General features: G+C 40.9%; 1 protein-coding gene across 4 annotated transcripts in view; it reads left to right on the top strand.

Moving 5' to 3' along the window:
* edrf1 (erythroid differentiation regulatory factor 1) overlaps positions 1 to 10538 on the top strand; it is a 99149-nt gene that overhangs the window by 1105 nt on the left and 87506 nt on the right. For all 4 annotated transcript variants that reach the window (XM_069899698.1, XM_069899696.1, XM_069899699.1 and 1 more), the window contains exons 2-4: positions 2820 to 3022; positions 3672 to 3738; positions 7962 to 8087. In XM_069899698.1, the coding sequence (XP_069755799.1) occupies positions 2820 to 3022; positions 3672 to 3738; positions 7962 to 8087 (396 nt within the window). The remainder of the gene's footprint in view (positions 1 to 2819; positions 3023 to 3671; positions 3739 to 7961; positions 8088 to 10538) is intronic.

The following is a 10538-nucleotide window of genomic DNA, read 5'->3' as shown; positions in this document are numbered from 1 at the left end:
AGGGGTCACGGCCGGGTCCAGGGCCGGGGGAGGGAGGGGTCACGGCCGGGTCCAGGGCCGGGGGAGGGAGGGGTCACGGCCGGGTCCAGGGCCGGGGGAGGGAGTGGTCACGGCCGGGTCCAGGGCCGGGGGAGGGAGGGGGCACGGCCGGGTCCAGGGCCGGGGGAGGGAGGGGTCACGGCCGGGTCCAGGGCCGGGGGAGGGAGGGGTCACGGCCGGGTCCAGGGCCGGGGGAGGGAGGGGTCACGGCCGGGTCCAGGGCCGGGGGAGGGAGGGGTCACGGCCGGGTCCAGGGCCGGGGGAGGGAGGGGTCACGGCCGGGTCCAGGGCCATGGGAGGGAGGGGGCACGGCCGGGTCCAGGGCCGGGGGAGGGAGGGGTCACGGCCGGGTCCAGGGCCGGGGGAGGGAGGGGTCACGGCCGGGTCCAGGGCCGGGTGAGGGAGGGGTCACGGCCGGGTCCAGGGCCGGGGGAGGGAGGGGTCACGGCCGGGTCCAGGGCCGGGGGAGGGAGGGGTCACGGCCGGGTCCAGGGCCGGGGGAGGGAGGGGTCACGGCCGGGTCCAGGGCCGGGGGAGGGAGGGGTCACGGCCGGGTCCAGGGCCGGGGGAGGGAGGGGGCACGGCCGGGTCCAGGGCCGGGGGAGGGAGGGGGCACGGCCGGGTCCAGGGCCGGGGGAGGGAGGGGTCACGGCCGGGTCCAGGGCCGGGGGAGGGAGGGGTCACGGCCGGGTCCAGGGCCGGGGGAGGGAGGGGGCACGGCCGGGTCCAGGGCCGGGGGAGGGAGGGGTCACGGCCGGGTCCAGGGCCGGGGGAGGGAGGGGTCACGGCCGGGTCCAGGGCCGGGGAGGGAGGGGTCACGGCCGGGTCCAGGGCCGGGGGAGGGAGGGGGCACGGCCGACACGGGGCATTATTTACCAATCAATAAACTGCAAAGGGTTGTTAATTTGGCCTGTGACATCACAGGCTCCAGACTTCATCCCATTGGGGACATCTACAAGAGATTGCATTTATCTGCAGACACCACACACCTACCCCCACCCAGGTCATGCCCTCTTCACTCTGCTACTATCAGGGAAAAAGGTACAGGAGCCTAAAGTTGAGCACTCAGCAACACAAGGACAGCTTCTTCCCCGCTGTCGTCAGATTCCTAAATAATCAATGAACAGGCTACCTTACTTTTTGTACACTACTATTATTATAATTTTATTTATTCTTTAAATTAATATCGTAATATGGTTTTAATATGTATGTTTGCACAATGATCCTGCCACAGAACACTGAATTTCATGTCTTGTTCATGACAATAAATTCTGATCATACCAAATACATCAAGAGAACACCTCCCTCCACCCCCTATCTTCTAGATGTCCTATGAAACAGAGAATAAAGAAAAAGAAACAAAGAAAGCATTCCATTGTCAGAGTGTACAGTAAAACATATGGAGACACGATAATACCACATTTGTTAAAATCTTTCCAGAGGTCTATTGGCTAGCCTGTAATGATCATAACCCTATATTGTGCCAGTTAGGTACTTGTACTCTAACTAAGGCTGCTAGATTTCTAGGAAGGTGTTCTATCCCTTCCTGAGATTGCGCGTGACCTTTTCAATTGGGATGCAGTTAACTGTCTTTGAAGACCACCTATCCATGAGTAGATGGGATTCAGACTTCCATGTTACTGATATATACTTCCTGGACACACTGTGAATTTAATTTGAGAATTAGTGATCTACCAGCCATAGTAAAGTTACCCAGAAGACAAAGCTCTGGGTCTACTGGAAAGATGACTCCTGTGATCTTGGTTAGGGTGTCACAAAGGTCATACCAATAGAGCCTCACCTTTGTGCAAAGCCAGGTAGAATGAAAAAAGGAACCAATTTACATCACACCAAAAACACATCTCTGATAATTCAGGTTTATCCTAAGTTTTTTTTGGTTAGTATTCCCAGCTATGTTAATCTGTTCACTGTTGTCTGAAGACTATTTGACCTCATTTTTATTTTAAATGTCCAGCAATCGTATTAATTTTTGATTTCCCCAATTTCCTCACTCCATCATGATTTCCCATCAAAACTTGGCTATCAGCTTCTTTGACAACTCAGTTTGTCTTGAGCTTGTTAGTTATGCCTGTTTATTTTTCCTGATAGGCTTGATTTTTTTTAATTGAATAGTACTGCCCAATGCATTTGCCACTTGCTTCATTTTGGCAAGTTGGGAACACCAAAGTTAAAAATCGTATCTGATTATTAACACAGGCGCACCCCCAAGGATGCGTGCTTAGCCCACTGTTCTACTCATTATACCCCCATGACTGTGTGGCCAGGCACAATTTCAATGCTGACTGTCCACCCTATCTATGCCTCTCATAATCTTGTAGATGTCTGTCAAATTTCCTCTCATCCTTCTAGGCTTCCATTTCTACTCGCCTTGCCTCAATCTAGGCAACATCTTGGTAAATCTCCTCTATATCCTCTCCATGCTTCCATATTCTTCATATAATGAGGTGACCAGATGTGAACACAATACTCTTAAGTGTGGTCTCACCAGAGATTTGTAGAGTTGCAACATGACCTCTCTACTTCTGAATTTAATCCCCCTATTAATGAAGCCCAGCATCCAATTAGCCTTCTTAACTATCTGATCAACCTGTGCGGCGACCTTGAGGGATGTTGGAACACTAAGGTCCCTCTGTTAATCCACACACTTAAGTAACCTACCATTAACCCTGTTCTCAGTCTTCTGGTTATGTATTTTCAGAATTGCCTGTCATACAAGTTAGATCCGTCTTCATTAATAAAATGCTTCTATTTTAAAATAGGAAAGTATTCTTAGCGGGAATGAAGTGAAGAGTACAGCAGTGGTAAAATACTCCGCAGTCCCACCTCCTGCTGCTTATGCACGACTTCAAGAAAAAACTGACCTTAAACTGCCACCTGCAAATTGGTTGCGTGGAATTAGTCAGCTTGGACAAATGGGTGCAACCTCTCTTGGTACAAGCAGAAAGAGCAAACCATTTTCCAGGTAATTAATTTTAAAATAATGATTAGGGATTGTAGATTTGCCTGTGAATTTTTTATGTTTGGTGTAAAATGATAGCTTATTTGTGTTTTATAAGTGTTACTTTAACTTTATTGAATTAAATAAAGTAAAGGATTAATTTACAAATAAACAATGGCAAATGTTTTTCATGAGTGGAATTATCACATGGATATTTGTATAAAACAATTTTCAGTAAAATTGAAATTTGACTACAGCAAATCAGCTAGTAACATCTATATAATGTTTAAAGATTTTACAATTATTTTGAATCATTAATCTTTCAATTCATACAATTTTCAATTATCTTTATATATTTTGAATGAGTGGACTCCATTGTAACCAATTGAGAATGTGGTAGGTTGGAGTGAAGGAGTGGTGGGGGAGAAGGTGGGACAGATTGTTAAAAATGAGAGTTGCAACTGATCCCAATTTGCATCCTGCAATTGGAAAATTGCTGAAGAATTATTATAAATTATCAGTGTGGGTATTCACAAGTAATCAAATGCAGAATGAAGAATGCTTCACAAAGGGCTGAACTGACCTTTCTGCACTTCATCAATTATCCTTGTTTAATTTGTTGCATTCATTTTTCGAATTAAAAGATTTGTTAAACTGATTATTTTTATTCCAGCTTTGGAATGGCATATGACTTCATTGACTGCATTGGCAATGATGTTGACGTTGTGTCTGATTCAGAGGTAACTGTGCTCATTTTAATGAACGTTTATGTAAAGCTCTGAATGTTGTATCAGTTTGAAATTGTCAAATAATATGAATCTCCCCACACATACTCTGTCTAAATAAAATGATGAATTGGTGTCACCAAAAAACTTAATAAAGCTGTCTGAAAGAATAAAACAAATAATTTTGGAAGCATTCTTGTTAATGTGCTTTTGTTACTTAAGCTATTTTATAGTGGGGTGAATGTACACCACAGCATAATGCTGGTGGAGTGCTTTATTTCCATGGATGTTGACATTTTCAGTGTTAAATTTCTGTGCAGTTCTTTCCAGTATTAACATGCTCAAGTTTAGCATTATTAAAATGCTGAAATGGCTGTGCACTAAAGCTAATTTTGAACATGTATAATAATATTGATATTAGATCACTTTTAAGATGTGAAATTGAATCTGAGCTTTTTTCCCATCTTTTTTTCTCTTTCAACCTCTCCATTACCCAATTTCTCTAATTTTTTTGCGAGATGAAGTATAGTGATTCAAACTTATTTATGATTTATTAGTAGCATTGAGTTGTAAACCAACCATACCAACTATTGAACTTATCTATATCAATACCTATTACCCGCATTTGGTCCATAGTCCTTTATGCCTTGTCTTAAATGGGCCATCACTGATGCTGCTGTGTCTCAGTCAATGTTCCATGTAAAAGCTCTAATACATATGATAATGATGCTATTAATAATGGATAAAGTACTTTGATTTTGCGTGACATTTGTGATTCTTGCAGGTGGTCAAATGTAGAATTTTTTGCATGTTATGTTTGTCTTCCAACAACACCCCCTTTCCATATACTGCCCAACTCATTTCTAATAACATCTAAAAGTTGGATTGAATGGCATATAACATTTACAGAACAGAAACAGGCCAATTCAGCACTTTTCGTCCATGCCAAACACCTACTCCCACTTAGTCCCAATGCCCACACCCAGCCCATAAGCTTCCAGACCTTTCTTGTCCATATACCTATCTAACTTTTCCTTAAATATTAAAATCGGCCCCGCATCTACCACTTTGGCGGGAAGTATATTCCACACTCCCATCATCCTCTGAGTGAAGAAATTTCCCCGATACTTTACCCCCTTCAATCTCAATCCATGTCCTCTTGTTTGAACTCCCTCATTCTCAATGGAAAAAGCCTATCCACATTTACCCTATCTGTCCCCCTCATAATTTTTAAACCTCTATCAAATCTCGCCTCAGTCTTCTACACTCCAGGAAATAAAGTCCTAGCCTGTTTAACCTTACCCTGTAACTCAAATCCTGAAACCCAGACAATATTCTTGTAAATTTTCTCTGTATTCTCTCTATTTTTATTGATATTCTTCTTATAATTCGGTGACAAAAACTGCACACAATATTCCAAATTTGGCCTGACCAATGTCTCATACAACTCAACATGACATCCCAACTCCTGTAATCAATACTCTGATTTATGAAGGCCAAAATACCAAAAGCTTTCTTCACCTCCCTTTCTACATGTGACTCCACTTTCAGGGAATTCCTAAATCCCTTTGTTCTACTGCACTCCTCGATTATCGACCATTTATGACCTTTGCTGATTAGTCCAACCAAAATGTAGCCCCTCACACTTATCAGTATTAAACTCCATCTGTCATCTTTCTATACCCACTCTTCTAACTGGCCTATATCCCACTGAAAGCTTTGAAAACCTTCCTCACTGTCCACAACACCACCAATCTTAGTATTATCTGTTTACTTATTAATCCAATTGACCACCCTATCATCCAGATAATTAATATATATGACAAACAATCATGGGACCCAGTACTGATCCCTGAGGCATTCCAAGTTGACAAACAATTTTCCACCACTACTCTTGGGCATCTCCCATCCAACCATTGTTGAATCCATTTCACTACTTCAATATTAATACTTAATGATTGAACCTTCCTAACTAACCCCTTATATGTGGACCTTGTCAAGGCCTTACTAAAGTCCATAGATACAACAGCCTTCCCTTCATCACCCTTCTTAATAATCTTGAAAATTTCTATAAGATTTGTTAAACATGATCTACCATAGTCCCTGACTATCCAAATAATTGTATATTCCATCTATAAGAATACTTTCCATTATATCAGACTCACAGACCTACAATTACTTTTAGAGCCTTTTTTGAACAGTGGAACAACATGAGCTGCCCTTCAATCCTCCGGCACCTCCCCGTGGCTAATGTCATTTTAAATATTTCTGTCAGAGCCCCTGCTATTTTTACACTAACCTCCCTCAAGGTCCTAGGGAATATATTGTCAGGACCCGGAGATTTATTGACCTTCATTAAAATAGTCACTACTACCTCCTCATTAATCTGTACATTTTCCATGACTTCACTGCTAGTTTTCCTTACTTCACCTGGCTCAATATTCCTTTCCTTAGTGAATACTGAAGAAAAAAGTAATAATTTAAAATTTCACCCATCTTTTTTGACTCCACACATAGCCTACCCCTCTGATCCTCAAGGGGCCCAATTTTATCCCTCACTATTCTTTTACTTTTAATGTACCTGTAGAAACCTTTTGGATTTATTTTTACCTTGCCTGCCAAAGCAGTTTATATCTCCTTTTAGCCTTTTTAATTTCTTTCTTAAGATTTTTGTGCACTCTTTATATTCCTCAAGCACCTCATTTATTCCCTGCTGACTAAATAATTGGACACATACCTCTTTCTTGGAACCAAATTTCCAATATCTCTTGAACACCAAGGCTCCCTATATTTTCAAACCTTTCCTTTAATCCTCACAAGGACATACCAACTCTGTACTCTCAAAATTTTTCCTTTGAATATCTTCCATTTATCTGTTTTATCCTTCCAAGAAAATGTAACATGAGGGGGAACTTCTTTACTCAGAGAGTGGTAGCCGTGTGGAATGAGCTTCCGAGAGAAATAGTGGTGGCGGAGTCAATTGTATTATTTAAGAAAAGGTTGGACAGGTATATGGATGAGAAGAAGATGGAGGGTTATGGGCATTGTGCAGGGAGGTGGGACTAGAGAGGGGTGTTTGGTTCGGTGCGGACTAGAAGGGCCTAATGGCCTGTTTCCGTGCTGTAATTGTTATGTTATGTTATATATGTTATATATTTAGGATATGATAAATCTAAATTTAGGATATGATCATCTAAATCTTATCTCCTTGAAATTATCCTTGTTCCAATCAAGAATCTTAACCACAGGCCCAACTCTATCCTTCTCCATAATTAACCTAAAACTAATAGCATGATCACTAGACCCAAAGTGTTCCCCAAATCAAACCTCTGTCACCTGACCTACCTTGTTCCTGAATAGGAGATCCAATGCTGCCCCTTCTCTAGTCGGTTCTTCTATGTATTGATTTAGAAAATTCCTGTACATATTTGACAACCCATCTAGCCCTTTTACAGTATGGGCTTCCCAGTCAATGTGTGGCTACCTTATGTTTATTGCACATGTATGCTATACAAATTTGCTCCTTTAATTCCCTCTGTCCATTAGGGAGTCTATAATACTCCCCCATTAATATTTTCATGTCTTTCCCATTCTTCGCTTCCACCCAAATCGCCTCACTGGATGAACCCTCTAATCTATCCTGCCATAGCACTGCTGTAATGTTTTCTCTAACTCCTCCACTTTTTATCCCCCCCCTGTTCAATCACACCTAAAGCAATGGTATCCTGGAATATTTAGCTACCAATCATGCCCCTCCTGCAACCAAGTTTCACAGATGGCTACAAAATTGTATTTCCATGTGTCAATCAAAACTCTAAACTCATCCACTTAATTACCATGCTCCTTGCACTGAAATATATACACTTGAGAGAATGTCCCCCACATTCACTCCTTTGCCATCTACTTTTACTACCCCCTCTCCTTCATTAATTTTAACAATCTGATTTCTCTCTCATTTCAAATCTAGTTGTCCTATCCTAATCTCCGTACTCTCATTCTGATTTCCACCTCCCTACCAAATTAGTTTAAAGCCTCCCCAACAGATCTAGCAAATCTGCCTGCATTATTTATTTGCTTCAAGAAAGCTTGTTAAAAACCTGATCAGGAACAAAATGAGCTGATACTTCATTGTCCTTTTATTTAAAGTTAGCTAGTGTAAGTAATTGTTTTAATTTGACTATATTGAAGTATAGTAATTTTATTGTTACAATTAATTTAATATATTTTATTAAAATTAGAACATAAAAAAGTTGCTGAAGATTCCATATAGCAAATCACATGTCAGCATGGGTGTTCATCGCATTGGAAGGACCCTCCTGCTTGATGAATTAGATATTCAGGAACTGTTTGTGACCTCATCTCAGGTAAATAAAAACTAAGTTTTTTTAGTATTATTTTAACTGTTAATTTCTTTTGCTGTGTTGGTGCCATATTTCACTTGTTAATTTATTATGAGATGAAAGAGAAGGGCTATAACCAACATGATTCATCTCCCGTACTGTTATTTCAACAGTTTTATATAAATCTGGCAATTTTGTTTGATGGATGCAATGTCTTCAAGAGATTCCATATTTTGTTCCATTAAAAGTCCCGTGTCTTTTTTTAAAAAAAGTTTTTAAATTTCCTAGTTCGCTTGCATGTGGGCTGATGTTGCTTATCCTCAGAAACTTGCACCAAATATTCCAAGATCTTAGTCCACATTCCTGACCAGTTCTTTTCTTTCTGCCCTTCTTGGAATGGAATTATTTTCTTGAAATGTGGAAGCGCATCTTTGAAAAAGACTTTTTCCATTTCCCACTTACCATTCCATTTGCTCACTCAAAGAGTCCAGCACTAGTAAGCCACTGCTATCGAGTAGAAGGAGGAATCAAGTGCTTGGGGTTTATCCATAAAACTAGATGCAGAGCTCGTAGAGAGATTAGAACATTGCACAGTTATGATAGTCCATGTAAGTTTGGATCTGAAATAGTTAACTTGGTTTGGAGAGATTGGGATCTGTTTAATCAAGGAAGGAGATACAGGGAAAGCCTTATAAAGTTGGTGTATGCCTGGTATGCAGTCAGATCACAAGATAGCTACAGAAGCAGGGGAATAGTGATGGGGAGGAGAGGGAACTGCAGTCATGTTCATCCATGTCTATGGAGAATGCTCAATAAAGTTCTTTTTTCCTCTGCAGTTACTCTCGGCCTCTGCTCATCTGAATTGGAGCATTTGCTAGCTAGTGTGAGAGAATGAAACAGATCAAAATATGCTATTTTAATGAACTACCCTCAAAGAGCAGATTCATCAGTGTTTCATCTAAACTGGAGCAAGAACTAGGGTGGGTTCATGTTTTAAGTATTAGTGCTGCTTACTTGCCCATTTGCTTGACACTTTTGGATGCCACCTTGCAGACATCTTGCATCCTTCACACCCTCCAAATATGATCTCTTCCCACTCCTAAATATATGATAGGTGAAGAATATTCTAAAATATTTTAATTTTAACATTATGAATATCATATGTCAGCATGTTCCTTTTATCAAGAGCAGTTGGCAAGTCTAAGCAAGAAACAATATATTGATTGTGTCTGTGGAGAATATAGGGTTTCTCACTTCCCAGTGAAATCCTGCAGTGATTGTTGTTGAATTTTTTAGACATCAAGGAATCCTGTTATATTTAAAATAAATTTTTGTTTGCTCTTAGAACCATAGAACATTACAGTACAGAAACAGGCCCTTTCGGCCCTTGTGTAGTCTGTGCCGAACTAGTTTTTTTGTTGTTTCAACTCACTCACTTGCACCCAGCCCATAAGCCCTCCACACCACTCCCATTCATGTACCAGTCCAAATTCTTAAATGTTAAAATTGAGCCCACATTCACCACTTCAGCTGGCAGCTCGTTCCACACTCCCAACACTCTCTGTGAGAAGTTCCCTCTCATGTTCCCCTTAAACTTTTTTTCTTTCACCTTTATACCATGTCCTCTGGTTTATATCTTACCTACTCTCAGTGGAAAAGCATACCTACATTTACTCTGTCTATCCCCTTCATAATTTTAAATACCTCTATCAAACCACTCCTTATTCTTCTATGCTCCAGGGAATAAAGTTCTAACCTTTTCCTGAATCATAATTCCTGAAGTCTGGGCAACATCCTAGTAAATCTTCTCTGCATTCTTTCTATCATATTGATATCTTTCCTGTAGTTAGATGCATGCATTAATCCAAATTTGGCCTCACCAATGTCTTGTACAACTTTAACATAACATTCCAATTCTTATGCTCAATACTTTGAATTTTGAAGGCCAATATTTCAAAGCTTTATTTATAACACTATCCACCTGTGATATAATTTTCTTTTTTAATTTTTTAAAATTTTTCACACTATGAACCATACTAACCAAAATACACAAACATTTCCCTCTTGAATATACACAGTGTCATTTTCTCCCCTTTTTCCCCCCTCCCTTCCCTCCCTCCTTCACCCCCTCTCCCCACCCACTCAACGTTCAACCTATATGATACATTAAACCCATTAAACAATGTCATCACACAATGAAAATAAACAAGAAATTTTTGTCTTCTACTTTTACATACTGGGTCAGTTCATTTCGTCGTCTTCTCCTTCTGTCATTTTAGGCGGTGGAGGTCCACGGTAGGACTTCTCTTTTGTGTTCCATGTACGGTTCCCAAATTTGTTTGAATACTGTGATGTTGTTTCTTAAATTATATGTTATTTTTTTTCCAATTAAATACATTTATTAATTTTTATGTACCATTGCTGTATTCTCAGGCTATCTTCTAATTTCCAGGTTGACATAATACATTTTTTTTG

The sequence above is a fragment of the Narcine bancroftii genome, chromosome 10 (genome assembly GCF_036971445.1).
Source record: "Narcine bancroftii isolate sNarBan1 chromosome 10, sNarBan1.hap1, whole genome shotgun sequence".
Classification (NCBI taxonomy): domain Eukaryota; kingdom Metazoa; phylum Chordata; class Chondrichthyes; order Torpediniformes; family Narcinidae; genus Narcine; species Narcine bancroftii.
This window is presented reverse-complemented; position numbering and strand designations above follow the sequence as displayed.